The 15489-nt window shown below is 46.8% G+C and overlaps 1 protein-coding gene across 2 annotated transcripts in view; it reads left to right on the top strand.

Annotated features, from left to right (window-relative positions):
• The window catches only part of SLC16A1 (solute carrier family 16 member 1), an 80655-nt gene extending 66398 nt beyond the window's left edge, over positions 1 to 14257 (top strand). For both annotated transcript variants that reach the window (XM_030221692.1, XM_030221693.1), the window contains exons 3-5: positions 1848 to 1991; positions 5743 to 6597; positions 12229 to 14257. In XM_030221692.1, the coding sequence (XP_030077552.1) occupies positions 1848 to 1991; positions 5743 to 6597; positions 12229 to 12506 (1277 nt within the window). In that variant the 3' untranslated portion in view covers positions 12507 to 14257. The remainder of the gene's footprint in view (positions 1 to 1847; positions 1992 to 5742; positions 6598 to 12228) is intronic.
• The last annotated feature ends 1232 nt before the right edge of the window (positions 14258 to 15489 follow it).

Below are 15489 nucleotides of genomic sequence, written 5' to 3'. Positions count from 1 at the left end.
TGTCAGCATTGGAAATGGGTGCCAAGGGCAAAAGCTCATATGCAGCCATTACAGGAGTGTCTTCTCAGCTGCTGGTCTCCAGTGTCGCAGAAGTATGACCGTCGTCTTCCTCGGATGCTGGTTGCCAGACGGAGTATGCAGTGGTGGTGGTTGCCTAGGAATTTGACCGTTGGAGCTCCCTTTCTGATAACACAATGGGAGGTGGTTGACAACTGATGCCAGCAAGTCAGGTAGGGAGCTTATTATCTGGAACAAGGCACCTGGGTAGAACAAGATTCTCAGTTGTCCCTAAATCACTTGGCTCAGGGCAGTGTGGAATGCCTTATGTGACTTTGCTCCTTTTCTGGTGTTGGCCCCGGTCCGAGTTTTCTCCAATAATGCGACCGTGGTGTTGGGTGAAGAAAAGTATTCTCTGCTTTTTGTCAGCTCACATCGCTGGGTCCTGGAATGAGGAGGCAGAATTTCTTAGCAGGCACTCCTTGGACTCGGAACTGCCCAGCCAGGCTTTTCAGCTGATAGTGAGCTAACAGGATTCTCCAATTCTGGACTTAATGGTGATGGAAGGGAATGCCAAGGTGCCCAAGTTCTTCTGCCGTTGGAAAGAACTGGACTCGATGGGGATCGATGCCCTACTGTAGCCCTGGCCGGAGACGGATCTAATATGTCTTCCCTCCTTGGCACGTGGTAGGCTGTGTGATGAAAAGGATCGCATTGCGCCAGGGTTGAACAATTCTCTTAGCCCCGGATTGACCATGGAGGCCATGGTACGTGGACCTAATTCAAGTGGCAGTCATGAATGAGTTTCATAAATCGGACAGACTGTTTGTGCTTCTTGGTCAACAGAGGCTTAGCCTCATGGCTTCCAAGCCCACAATTGCTAGATGGCTGACGGAGACTATCACATCAAATTATTTGCTTGTGGGGAAGCCGGCTTCTTAGGCCTTCGGGCTCATTCTACAAGTCATACAGTGACATCCTGGGGAGATATTACTTTACTGTTCCCAGCGGATATTTGCAAGGCGGTGATGTGATTGGAGCTGCGTACCTTTGCCAAGCACTACAGGGTGGATGGTGCGGCATTCTCAGAAGCCAGAGTTTTGGGGCTTCTGTCCTCAGGGTGGCGGTGCCAGGATACCACCCACTCTAGGGATTGCTTTTAAACATTCCACAGGTTCTGGTATAGTGGGAAACTACGTAATAGAAGGAGAAATTAGGTCTTACTTGATAATTTTCTTTCCATTAGTCCTTCCCACTATTCAGAGGTGTACCTGAGGTTTCGGAGATATTTAATTAGTGCAAAGTAATGGGTTAAATAATGACTTGTCACCTTACATGGTGCTTCCTGTATATCTTTTGTTCTCTACAAGTTGTCCAGATATGAGAGAGGCCCACACGTTTGGTCCCGGTCAGTGTTAGGTTAGCGAGTTGTTTAAGGTTGTGTTGGTTTTGAGTTTCTCCTTACTGCTTGTCTACGTAAATACTGATGAGCTGGATTGGATGCCAAGAGAAATATGGCTCAGCTCAATTTTCAGTTCTCTATCGCCACCTGCAGGTTGATGGGACCCAACTAATCACATAGGTTCTGGAATCGTGGGAGGGACTAATGGAAAGAAAATGACCAGGTAAAACCTAGTTTCTTTATTTCACATGTTGTGCTAGTATTCTGTACAGGAAAGTAGATTCCTAAATATAGAGTTAACCCCATGGTGACCAGTACACACACATGTGGCAAATTTATTCATGGAGTATCGGAAGATGAACCAGGTATCATTTTAAATGCTTTATTGCGTGGTTTAGCAACAGGTGTTCACCCGTAACTAATTTTTTTTTTTTGCATTTTCTTGCAGGACCAGTGAGCAGTATCTTGGTGAACAAATATGGTAGCCGGCCCATCATGATGGCTGGTGGCCTCTTGTCTGGCTGTGGGCTGATAGCTGCATCCTTCTGTAACACTGTGGCTGAGCTCTATGTCTGTATAGGGGTTATTGGAGGTGAGTTATTGGGAACCATTCAGTAATTTACATGGAGTTCATATTTGGTACCACTTACCTGGGTGGGAGTGGCTCCTTTCCAGATTATTAGCGGGCCCCAGTGAGTGGCACTTAGGGGCATAGCTATGTGGGTAACCATTAAGATGTGTTATTTTATCACTAACTCCTGCTTTTTTAGCTTGGGTCCCATTTTTATGCAGTGAGACCTAGTCCTATATAATAATTCTGACCTCCAACGTTCTGTGCCTGGGACCGTGGCTTCCTAGGCTGGAGGTGGTCTGCTAGGCAGACACGCACTGACGTCACTGACGTCATGACAGCTGATTCCGAGGCAAGGGTAGGAATAGGGAAACATGCGCAGCGTGTTTCCCTACTCCTCCCCCTGCCTCGGAATCAGCTGTCACCCCCGTGCTATGGCCCCCTCGCCCCCCCCAGACTGCCGAAAACCCCCCCCCCCCCCCCGGCCGCCGTTGTGTACTATCTGTGCTGACGGGGGACCCAAACCCCCGACAACTGAAGTGTTGTTGTGCCCTTCGCGTTCCTTCCTCATCTTCTCTGGAAGTTCCTCTGCGTGCGTCTGACATCAGATGCACGCAGAGGAACTTCCAGAGAAGATGAGGAAGGAACGCGAAGGGCACAACAACACTTCGGCTGACAGGGGGTTTGGGTCCCCCGTCAGCACAGGTGGTACAGAACGGCGGGGGGGGGGGGGCGGTTTTAGGCGGTCCGGGGGGGGCGACAGGTTCGCCGAAGGGGGGGGCGAGGGGGCCGTAGCACGGGGGGAGGGGAGGAAGTGCCTGCCTAGGGTCTGTTTCCTTGCCTTCAGAAACGGGCCTTTTTTACTACTTACTAATAACTGGGGCTAACAGTAAAATAACACATCTTAACGGTAGCCCACGTTGATAACTTCCCCCCTTAATTTAAGAAAAAAGAAATATCTGTACACATCGAAATAATATGTAAAGAAAGTGAGCCAAGTATAAGACGGTCAAGCCATTGTGACATCACTGATGAGGCTGCCTCTTAGGCATTGGTGGAGTGAGGCATTGTGACATCACAATATCGGCTCTGGTTACCAGAGACTGAAATTCTTCACATTAAGAGGGAAAGTTATTAACGTGGGCTACAGTTAAAACCAGGTAACAGTAAAATAATGGGGGTTATTAGAAGTTCTATTTGTGTTTTGGACTTCTGAAAACCAGCATTTAGACATCCATATTGCATGGACATCCATATCCCAATTTTAAAAAGCCGAGATATGGCCGTCTGAGGCTGCAGTATATCTATATGGTAAGGGGGTGTGGTCTGGGCTTGTTTGGGGTAGCACTAGGGAGGGGCCAAAATATGAACGTTCGACTGCAGAAGGGGAAAGGACATCCGTCTCCAAAAAGATGGATGTCTCTATTTAGACCTGGTACTTAGGACGTTCCAGGATACAGAAAAGTGCTCCGAGTAAGCAGTTCTCAAGTGGAGTGGAGGAAGGTATTTTTCTGTCCCTGGAGGGCTCACAGTTTAAAAAAAAAAAAAAAACAACAGAGATGCAGTGGGATTTGAGCTGGCAACCTCTGGTTCTCTGCCTTGGTTTTCAACTGTCTGCTTAAACCATTACTCTTCCACACAGATGTCTCTGTGGCCGTTGTATTATGCCACCGAGATGTTCACTTTTCTTCTTTTGCCCCTTTCGTAATTTGGACCTTTCAGTTTGTAAAAGGGACGTTCATGCTGGACATCACCAGATGCGTGTCGGCACATCCTGTTCTAAAATACATGTGACATGGACATCCATATTCTGAGTTGAATGTCCCAACGGTAGCCCATGTTGATAACTTCCTCCTTGCTCTGGATATTAACGGTACCCAGGTAACTTCCTGTGGCTGCTTTTATACTGGGATAGTCGGCATTGGCATCCTGGTATGGCCCAGCACCGAGGGCCTCTTTTACAAAGCCGCACTGCCGATTCTCGATGCGGGAAATGAGTGGAACCCCATTCAGTTCCTATGGGCTTCCTCTCATTTACCGCGCAGACCTTATAATGGGGAAATTCTGAGCAAAGAAATTTATCACGGCAGCAGGAGAAAGGCAGAACAAAACGAGTAGTAGTTAAAAGTAAAGCGTTTATTGATACTGTGACAAAATTTGAGGGGTTAAAAACATGTGTCCGACATGGCTACGTTTCGCCCTACTGAGGACTGCATCAGGGGCAAGTGATGCCTGATAGGTTTGTGAATCAGCTATCGCCAATCTGATTGAAGCAGACGCTCCCTCAATCTCAACTGTTTTTAGTTCTGTGCTCCATTCTCAGTGCTATAGTGGGATTGTGTGGGCCATGTGGCATTGCAGAAGGATGGGGGGCATGGCAAGTCTAACTGGGTCCTACAGAGGTTTAATGGACACGCCATGAAGCTAGAAAGTAGTAAATTTAAAATGAATCAGAGAAAATATTTCTTCACTCAACGTGTAATTAAACTCTGGAAATCGTTGCCAGAGAATGTTGTAAAAGCAGTTAGCTTAGCAAGGTTTAAAAAAAGGTTTGGATGGCTCCCTAAAGGAAAAGTCCATAGACCATTATTAAAATGGACTTGGGGAAAATCCACTGCTTATTTGTAGAATACTGTCAAAACAAGAACTGAGCCAACACTCTGTCGAGTGTGCAATATCACAAAATATTCAAACAAATGTGAATGCAGGTTATTTATATATAAAGTGGAGTGAAGTCTCATATAAACAACACGAATAGAGTAATTTTATCACTCAATTGCTGAATGTAAAATTCGTGTGTATGATCTAATCATTGACTTGACCTCCACCAACCTTTACTTTTAACCAACTTATAACTTATATTAATGAATCTCTCACAATCTCATCGTAGTCAACAAAATATATGCAGCACTTAACTTAGGCAGGTTGGTGCAGGAAGGGGTTCTTGAGTGCACCAACCTGCCTAAGTTAAGTGCTGCATATATTTTGTTGACTACGATGAGATTGTGAGAGATTCATTAATATAAGTTATAAGTTGGTTAAAAGTAAAGGTTGGTGGAGGTCAAGTCAATGATTAGATCATACACACAAATTTTACATTCATCAATTGAGTGATAAAATTACTCTATTCGTGTTGTTTATATGAGACTTCACTCCACTTTATATATAAATAACCTGCATTCACATTTGTTTGAATATTTGTAGAATAAGCAGCATCAAATGTACTGTTTTGGAATCTTGCCGTGTACTTGTGTCCTGGATTGGCCACTGTTGAAAACAGGATGCTGGGCTTGATGGACCTTCGGTCTGTCCCAGTATGGCAATACTTATGTACTTACGTTATGGGTCATAGGGTCATGGATTTGATATACTGCCCTTCTGTGGTACATCCAAAAGAGTTTACATTTATTATTTATGCAGGTACTTTTTCTGTCTCTAGTGGGTTTGTGTACCTGGGGCCACAAATGTTCTGTCCATGTAAATGTTCTTGAACATAAGCAGTTGAGAATTTGGTAAGCAGTAAACAACCACTCTGAAAACAAAAGCAAAAGTTTCCTTTCAGACAGTCACGTTCTGTAAAATACAGAAATTGTGGCTAGATGAAAGTTGAAAAACACAGCATCATGGCCAGTTTTGTTCCTGTGGGCTGCCATTCTGCAGTAGTGTAGCTTCATCTTATGTGAATTAACATTGCGCCTAATTATTTTGTTGTTTACAAAATACTTCCTTTTAAAATGTAGACACTAACCTTTTATTTATTTTCTCGTTGAAGGTCTTGGACTTGCATTTAACTTGAACCCAGCCTTGACCATGATTGGTCGATACTTCTACAAGAAGCGACCGCTGGCCAACGGACTTGCCATGGCGGGGAGCCCTGTTTTCTTGTCGACATTGGCGCCCTTGAACCAGAAGTTCTACAGCATTTTTGGCTGGAGAGGCAGTTTCTTAATTTTGGGTGGCCTTCTCTTGAACTGTTGTGTGGCGGGCTCTTTGATGCGGCCTATAGGTCTTAAGCCTGGGGCTGCGAAGAAGGAGGTGGCCCTGGAAGAGGCAGGCAAGAAATCGAAGGAGGAAGGTGGTGGAGATGCCAATACGGACCTTCTTGGAGGAAAGCCAAAGACCAAACCAACCGTTTTCCAGAAAATCAACCAATTCTTGGATTTAACTTTGTTCACTCACAGAGGCTTTTTACTCTATCTTTCTGGCCATATGATAATGTTTTTTGGACTCTTTGCTCCACTTGTGTTTCTCAGTAACTATGGCAAGAGCAAGGGTCATTCCAGTGAAGCGTCTGCTTTCCTTCTTTCCATTCTGGCCTTTGTAGACATGGTGGCAAGACCATCCATGGGACTCGTAGCCAATACCAAGTGGGTGAGGCCAAGGATTCAATATTTCTTTGCCGTCGCTGTCCTCTATAACGGACTGTGCCATCTCTTAGTGCCTTTATCCTCCAGTTATGCCGGCTTCTGTATCTACGCCGGCTTCTTTGGGTTTGCTTTTGGTTGGCTGAGCTCGGTGCTTTTCGAGACACTGATGGACCTGGTTGGCGCACAGAGGTTCTCTAGTGCAGTTGGCCTGGTGACCATTATGGAGTGTTGTCCGGTGCTGCTGGGTCCACCACTTCTAGGTACAGTAAAATTCTTTTGTACCATTTAAAAATATTATCACTGTGACACTGCAATATTCATTGAAAGCCCAGAGAGGCAAACCTGTCCCGGGGGACGAACATCAAGTTGGGTTTCAGGATAATCCCTATTGATGTGCACGAAAGAACTTAGCATATAATGGAAGTGGTACGAAGGCAAATCTATCTCGTGTGTATGTTTATTGGGATTTATTGTGTCACCTTTCATTCTAGGGTTATTAATGTAGTTTGCAGTCCGAGTACAAAAGTAGATTAAAGGAAACTTGAAAATGTTTGATTACAGGGGCGTAGCCAGACTTCGACGGGAGGGGGGTCCAGAGCCCGAAGTGAGGGGGCACATTTTAGCCCCCCCCCCCCGGCGCCGCCACCCTCTCGACCCCCTCCTCCTTTCTGCCGCCAACCCTCTCCCGCCGCGTACCTTTGCTGGCGGGGGACCCCAACCGCCAGCCGAGGTCCTCTTCTCGGCCGCGCGGCGTTGTTGACCCCCCCCTCCTGCCGCCGCAACCCTCTCGACCCCCCCCTTCCCACTGCCAACCCTCTCCTGCCGCGTACCTTTGCTGGCGGTGGACCCCAACCCCCGCCAGCCGAAGTCCTCTTCTCGGCCGCGCAGCGTTGCCGAATGAGCTGATCAAGTTTGAATCTTTCTGTGCATGCGTCTGACGTCCTGCACGTACAACGTACAGGACGTCAGATGCATGCACAGAAACTTGATCAGATCATTCAGCAAGCAACGCCGTGCGGCCGTGGAGAGAACTTCGGCTGGCGGTGGTTGGGGTCCCCCGCCAGCAAAGGTACACGACGGCGGCGGGGGAGGGTTGGCGGCGGGAAGGGGGGGTCAAGAGGGTCGCAGCAGGGGGGTCCAGGGCCAGATCTACGGGGGCCCATGCCCCCGTGCCCCATGATAGCTACGCCCCTGGTTTGATAGGACAGGAAAGAAAATAAGCGAACTTAGAAGCTTGGTAGAAGCTGCAGAATGGAAGAGAAATACAGACAGACGACTCCAAGATCGCCACACCCCGCATCACCTATGACCTGCCAAATGCCTGAGCGAAGAAACAGGTTTTCAGAGCAGCTCCGTGTAGAAGGTGGCATGATACCTAGTAGATTCCAGAGACTGGAAAAGATTGCTAACCTATAATCTTTGGAGGAGCAGAGCATGTGGGAAGACTTGTAAGGGTGATAAGGAACCTAGATAATGTAGGTAACTTGTATAAAAAGCTCTGTGCATTAAAAGTCAGAATCTTAAACGGAGTCCTGAATTGGTCTAAGCATATTCATTTTGTATAGTCTGAAAACTGGACTGGTCTAGAAAGGAGCCTCCCCTGAGCACCCCTCCCCCTTTGCAAAAAAAAAAAAAAAAAAAAACCCAAAAAGCATACTACATTTCTGTCCACCAGGAGCTCTTCAGTCACTTAAAATATATCAATAAGATAGAATTTTCAGAGGTCGGTATGCAATGTGATTTAGCCGTTTAACCAGCCACACACTGTTCCTGGCTGGTTAAATCATCAGTTTGAAGCTCACTGGTCATTGAAAATAACCGGTTAACGCCAAACTCAGAACCGAACTGTTTTGGGGGCATTCCAGGGGCAGAGTGAGCACTTGGCTGGTTAAGTGCCGACATTCAGCACTTAACCCCATAGATAGGACTGACTTCTCTGTGGTCCTATATTTTTGCGGTAACCCATAGCTAGTTAAGTCCTGAATAGCGCAATTCATTGGCTATGTGTTAGTTCCACAAACTCGGAAATTCAGTGCTGATGCCCGGACATGGCCTGGCGTTGAATTTCCGGGTTCAGTGCCAGCGGCGGTCAGCAAAATGCTGATCGCCGCCGACTGAATATCGGGCCCTCAAGAGTTCGGCTCTGCTCCTGTCCTTACGGGAGGATGTTCTAGGTGGTGTTTCCTAGTGATGTTCTAGAGTCTGTTCTAAAGCTCAGATTCAGAGTGTAGAATTATCTTTCTAGAAACAAAGGGGTCAATACCTTCCTGTTCTGAGCTCTGGTATCTGTGGAAAAAGGGAAGCTGCAGTCAAAAGTAATGACATTTTGCTGTGTTCAGCAGTATTCCCCCCCCCCCCCCCCCTCATATGCCTGAGGAGGACCAGCAGGATCCAATAAAAGTCATAAGCAGAACACTGAAGTTAATCAACAAAGTGGGCGTGCCCATGCCAAAATCTCAGTCAAATGAAGAGTCATCTGATTGGACGAAGTTTGCAGGTGGCAAGTTTTCTGAGAAGCAGTGCCAGCCCGTCCTGTCTCCCTACTGGGAATTGGGGTTCAGTAGGACATGATGTACCTGCTCTCCCCATCACCCTTCCTCTCCCCCCCCCCCAACAACCTCAGAAAGTCCCCTTCAGTGAACATTAATCCATGACCACCATGGCCATAAGGCTCAAGTTTAAAAAAAAAACCAGCTTTGAATTTTGGGTGCAGGGACCCTGAGATCCAGTCCCTGAGGTTTGCAAGCTACTCTGATTTTTCAGGATTTCCACCATGAATATGCGTGATAGATGTTTACGTACAATGGAAGCTGTGCATGTAGGTTTATCTCATACATATTCATGGTAGAAGTCCTGAAAACCAGCCTGATTTATGGCCCTGCAGGGCTGGACTTAGGGACTCCTTACATAAGTATTGCCGTACTGGGAAAGACCAAAGGTCCATCAAGCCCAGCATCCTGTTTCCAACAGTGGCCAATCCAGATCACAAATACCTGGCAAGATGCCAAAAAAGTACAAAACATTTTATACTGCTTATCCCAGAAATAGTGGATTTTCCCCAAGTCCATTTAATAATGGTCTATGGACTTTTCCTTTAGGAAGTCGTCCAAACCTTTTTAAAACTCCGCTAAGCCAACCGCCTTTACCACATTCTCTGGCAACGAATTCCAGAGTTTAATTACACGTTGAGTGAAGAAACATTTTCTCCGATTCGTTTTAAATTTACTACATTGTAGCTTCATCGCATGCCCCCTAGTCCTAGTATTTTTGGAAAGCGTGAACAGACGCTTCACATCTACCCGTTCAACTCCACTCATTATTTTATAGACCTGTATCATATCTCCCCTCAGCCGCCTTTTCTCCAAGCTGAAGAGCCCTAGCCGCTTTAGCCTTTCCTCATAGGGAAGTCGTCCCATCCCCTTTATCATTTTCGTCGCCCTTCTCTGCACCTTTTCTAATTCCACTGTATCTTTTTTGAGATACGGCGACCAGAATTGAACACAATATTCGAGGTGCGGTCGCACCATGGAGCGATACAAAGGCATTATAACATCCTCCTTGTCCACTGTAAGCAGCAAACTAATAGAAGACATATTCACTGAGATGGACTAATACATTTTCCTGCCCAATGAAAAGTGAACTTAGCAGCTCTGGAGATGGTACCTGACAGTCACATTTCCCTGTCTGACAGTACTCTATGGCAGTGGTCCCCTGACCTGGTCCTGGAGGCATCCCAGCCAGTCAGGTTTTTGGAATATCCACAATGAATATCCATGAGAGAAGATGTGCATGGACTGCCTTTACTGCATGCAAATCTCTCATGAATATTCATTGTGGCTAGCCTGAAAACCTGACTGGCTGAGGTGCCTCCAGGACCAGGTTTGGGAACCACTGCTTTATGACCTGACTAGTAAAAAAGGCCCGTTTCTGACACAAATGAAACGGGCTCTAGCAAGGTTTTCCTCGGAGTGTGTATGTTTGAGAGAGTGTATGTGAGAGTGACTGTGTGTGAGAGAGAGTGTGTATGTGAGAGTGACTGTGTGTGTGTGAGAGAGAGAGTGAGTGTGTGTGTGTGTGTGTGTGTGAGAAAGAGTGTGTGCAAGTGCGTATGTGAGACACAGTGTGAGAGAGAGAGTGTGTTTCACACAGATACAGTGTGTGCGAGAGAGAGAGTGGGTGTGAGACACAGACTCTCTGTGAGACTGAGTATATGAGACCAAGAGAGTGTGTGAGTGACTGTGTGACACATAGAGAGTGAATGTGATACAGTGTGAGACATAGAGTGTGTGAGAGACAGTGTGTGAGAACTGAGAGAGAGAGTGTGTGTGTGTGTGACAGAGATACCTCCCCCCCCCCCCCCCCTCTGGTGTCAGGTCCCCCCCTCTCTGTCTCTGGTGTCTGAGCGTTACTGTGCAGGACGCTGAGCTCTGGCTGTGCTACAAGGAGCTGACCAATCCTATTTAATAGAATGCACCTCCAACATTCTGAAGCCGAGAAACCTCGTGTGGTTGGTCACTTCTGCGTGTGACGAACCCGGAAGTACGTGATGTCAATTCAGGAGATGGATACAGAGAGCAGGAATGCCTCAGCCATGCAGTCAGCTTCAGAATGTTGGAGGTGCCTTTTATTATATAGGATTCGTGCATATGAACTTCGGCACCTGGGAATGACCTACCCAGTCTCTGTTCTTCCATCTGAAGTTTATAATGCTGCCTTATGGAAGGGATCTTGCTTCTACGGCTGCCAAAAGCCAGTACTTGTTAGCATTGTGCGAGGTATGGTACTTGCCCAAAGTTGTGTGCTGTATACGACAACTGTATTTAGTGTTTGTAGAAGGGTTTTGGGCCAATGAATCTCCTCCAGTCTTTCTATGTGGTGGGAATGTTGAAGGAGATGTGGTTGGCCAAGGTTCTCAATCCAGTCCTCAGGACACACATAACTAGTCAGATTTTCCGGATTCCCACAATGAATATGCATGAGTATATAAGTATTGCCACACTGGGACAGACCAAAGGCCCATCAAGCCCAGCATCCTGTTGCCAGCAGTGGCCAATCCAGGTCACAAATACCTGGTAAGATCTCGAAAAAGTTCAATACATTTTATGCTGCTTATCCCAGAAATAAGCAGTGGATTTTCCCCAAGTCAATTTAATAATGGTCTATGGACTTTTCCTTTTAGGAAGCCGTCCAGACCTTTTTTAAACCCTGCTAAGCTAACCACCTTTACCACATTCTCTGGCAATGAATTCCAGAGTTTAATTACACGTTGAGTGAAGAAACATTTTCTCCGATTTGTTTTAAATTTACTACTTTGTAGCTTCATCGCATGCCCCCTAGTCCTAGTATTTTTGGACAGAGTAAACAAACGATTCACGTCTACCCGTTCCACGCCACTCAATATTTTTTAGACCTCTATCATATCCCCCCTCAGCCGTCTTTTCTCCAAGCTGAACAGTCCTAGCCGCTTCAGCCTTTCCTGATAGGGAAGTCGTCCCATCCCCTTTATCGTTTTCATCGCAAATCTCTCTCATTCGTATTTTACTGTGGGTATCCTGAAAACCTGACTGGTTGAGTGTGTCCTGAGGACTGGATTTGAGAACCCCTGGGTTAGGTCTTGATTTGTTGGTGTTACCAATACTTTTCAGTACCAATGAGATATAGATCTTGGGATGGGGAGAGTGAAGAAACAGTGCAGACTATTTATTTCTTTTTGAGTCCTTTTTTTTTTACCAACAGCTGAACTTAACCAGAAATTTCACTCGTATGCTGGCCCTGAAGTGGAATGGATGGGAAAGGGAAGATTTTATATGGAAATGTTTTTGAGCACTTGATGATGGTGCTGGGCAGGGAATAGAAGCCCGGTCTCTAATGTGTTTTCTTTGCTGTTCTAGGTAAACTGCAGGTCATGTACGGGGATTATAAGTACACGTACATAGGGTGCGGCATTATCCTTCTCTTCGCTGGCGTCTACCTCTTCATCGGCATGGGTATCAACTACCGGCTGACGGCGAAAGAGCAGAAGGAAGAGGAGAGGAAACAAAGCCAGCAGAAGGCGGAAGAAGCTAGCAAGGAGCACGAGGACAAGCGGGACACGTTGAATAGCGATGCTGCCGTCATACCTCTGAAACCCGTGGAAGATGGGGTGAAGGAGGAAGAAAGTCAAATATGAGATTTTTGCTAGAGAGAGGGAGGGATTTTTTTTTTTTAATTTTAAATAGGATTTGTGGGTGCAGTAAACTATATCGGCACCCCCGAGAATGTGTATGTGTGTTCGGCCTCCTGTGCCACAGCCCCGAAGACAGTATTTTAGTCGTCGTAATATCGAGCAGGTAATATTTCCTGCTGGTCTTCCGTCTTCTCCTCCCCACTTCTCTCCTTTTAACCTCCACTCCCCCCCCCCCCCCGCTTCATTTTGAGTCTCATTTCCCTTCCACAGACCTATCAGCTACACCAGGCCATCCACCCCCTTCTGTTATTTAATTTCATATGTGAAGGGAAGGAGTGGGGAGAAGGTTTTGGGCTCATTACCGTGGTATGACTTTTCTAAGCTGTGCCTTGGGTGAGATGCTCTTTCTTTGCAACGAGAAGAAATGTTTGATCAAATTTTATTGTAAATGTACTTACCTAGGGGCTGAAATAGCAGCCTGTCTTCTGGCTTTTATTTTTTTAAAAAACAAAAGAAACTGATCAAATAAAATTTGAAAAACGTGGAGAGAGAAAATGCAAGAGAGGACCCCTAAAATTGCAAACTCAGTTGCAATAAATCCAAGAAAAGAGATAAGGCGATTGAAGGTTCAAACTTGTGAGCATTGAGAGGTCTTAGGATCCTCTGACCCTGTATCCCGAACAAGGAGACCCCCCCAAAGCTTCCAGCTTCATTAGCCTGACCTGGGTATTGTCTCTATTATTCTGTTTTATTGGTTCTGTTTTAAACAAGTGTCATATATATATATATTTTTTATAATCTTGCTGGGAGGAGTTGGCTGCAATCATTGCGTTCCTGGAGGTGGGAAGGGGGGGGGGCAGGGGTGTCATGCCAACTTCCACTATCCTCCGTTCCTTGACCAGATGGTGAGCACTCTGCTGGAACCAGCCCACCATGGCCGTTGGATTGAGCTCAGCAAAGCAACGGGCTAAAATCCATAACGGATTTGTTGTTTTGGAAGCGAAGAATGAAGATTAACAGGTTTACTAAAAAAAAATGCCTGAATTCCCAGCTTGTACAAGTCTGTACCCCTGCACCCTACCCCCCAGAAGAAACTTGGCATGATTTGTGATGGCAAGATAAGAAGGGGCCAACCCTTATTCTAGGAATGTTGATAGCAAAGTGAGGATGGATTACAGTTCATGACACTCTTATACCGATCCCTGGCAGACTTCCTGTTTTAAAGAATAATTGTATTTTTTTTCATTCCATGTTTTTAATACCTACATATTTTGCATAGAGCTGTAGAATCCTGAGCACCTGTGGGGCCGATGACACCCTCTACACGAGAGGCTTGTTCGTATCTCCATGGTCTGTCAAATCCTTCTTGGTGACCCCACTTCCCAGATGCCAGTGGGGGTTTTAGGGGGCCCACCGCAGTGGATAAGCATGATACAAATTTGCATAAAATAGCTCTGTCAGTGTATGCAAAGTTGATCTGATGTATATTCATTGCAAATATTTTGAAAAAACTGCCAAAGGAAGCCCTACTGTCTTTGGGGCCCTTGTACTAAGCCGCGCAGGCACCTGTGCGCACCCAATGCACGCCAATTCAGTACTGGCTACCATGTGGGCCGGGCCGGTAATTTCATTTTTTACGTGCGCCGGAAACTTTCCGGCATGCGACGCTAACCGGCATTGTATGCGCGCTGACTGTTACCGCCCGGTTAACGCGTGAGACCTTACCGCTAAGTGAATGGGTGGCGGTAAGGCCTCGGGCCCAAAATGGACGTGTGCCAGTTTTCATTTTGCTGCATGTCCATTTTTGGCCCCCCCCCCCCCCCAAAAAAAAAGAAAGGGGTTTTTTTTTGCAGGTGCGCTGAAAAATGGACCGGCGTGCGCGTCCAATACACGCATCCACACCGGCACGGGCCACCTTTCGGCGCGCCTTAGTAAAAGGTCCCCTTTGCCTCTTTGAATCCTGTTGCGCTCACTGGAGTACAGCTGCAGTACAGATGTTGGGGTTGAGAGAACTCCGGCACTCTGTAGCTGATGTTTTTCTGATAAATGGGCTGCATTCTTCTCGCATGGACTGTGGTTTCCAAATGTGTTTTTGGGGGACCCCCCCCCCAGCCGGTCGGGCTTTCATGATATCTTCAATGAATAGGCATGAGAAAGATTTGCATTCGTGGTCTCCATTGCATGCAAATCGTTACAGGGGAAATTTTAGTGGCCTGAAATCACTATGGGGGTGCGTTTACTGAACATTAACTGTTTGGGACATTGCCAACATGTTCCTGTACACTTAACGGCCCAGAAGAAGTACCACACCATAAGCGTATTGACGGCTCAGATGTGCTTAGCATGGTAGGTGATAGTATCTCTAGCTGTAACAGAGGAAGGTAAGCTACCGTGCATTGACTGTGGTGAACAGTCCACGTTCTCATCACAGGGTATGCAGCTAATGTATGAATTAGTGCATGCTGTCATGCCAGCGATCTAATTGTTAGCGTGACTGCGTGCTAGCTGTTACTGTGTGCTCATTCACATGCTAATTGCTTAGCCCCTACCCTGTTTCCCCGAAAATAAGGCCTAGTAGAGGTTTTCCTGAATTGGTAGATATAAGGCCTCCCCCGAAAGTAAGACCTAGCAAATTTTTGTTTGAAAGCAGGGCCGCCGAGAGCCGGACAAGGCCGCCCCCGGGCCGTCCCCCACCCACCCTCCGTCACTCTCGGAACTAACCTTAAACGCCTCCTTTCACCTTCGCAGCAAGCAGCAGCAGGGCAGACCTCTCCTTCCTTCCATGCCCCGCCCTCGCGGACGTTACATCAGGCGAGGGCGGGACACGGAAGGAAGGAGTGGCCTGCCGTGCAGCTGCTTGCTGAGAAGGTGAAAGGAGGCGTTTAAGGTTAGTTCCGAGAGCGACGGAGGGCGGGCGGGCCAACCCCGATGTTTTCCCGAAAAATAAGACAGTCCCTGAAAATAAGACCTAGTGCATTTTTGGGGG

The sequence above is a fragment of the Microcaecilia unicolor genome, chromosome 12, assembly GCF_901765095.1.
Source record: "Microcaecilia unicolor chromosome 12, aMicUni1.1, whole genome shotgun sequence".
Taxonomy (NCBI): Eukaryota; Metazoa; Chordata; class Amphibia; order Gymnophiona; family Siphonopidae; genus Microcaecilia; species Microcaecilia unicolor.
Note: the sequence above shows the minus strand (reverse complement) of the source record. Positions and strands in the feature narration are given on the sequence as shown.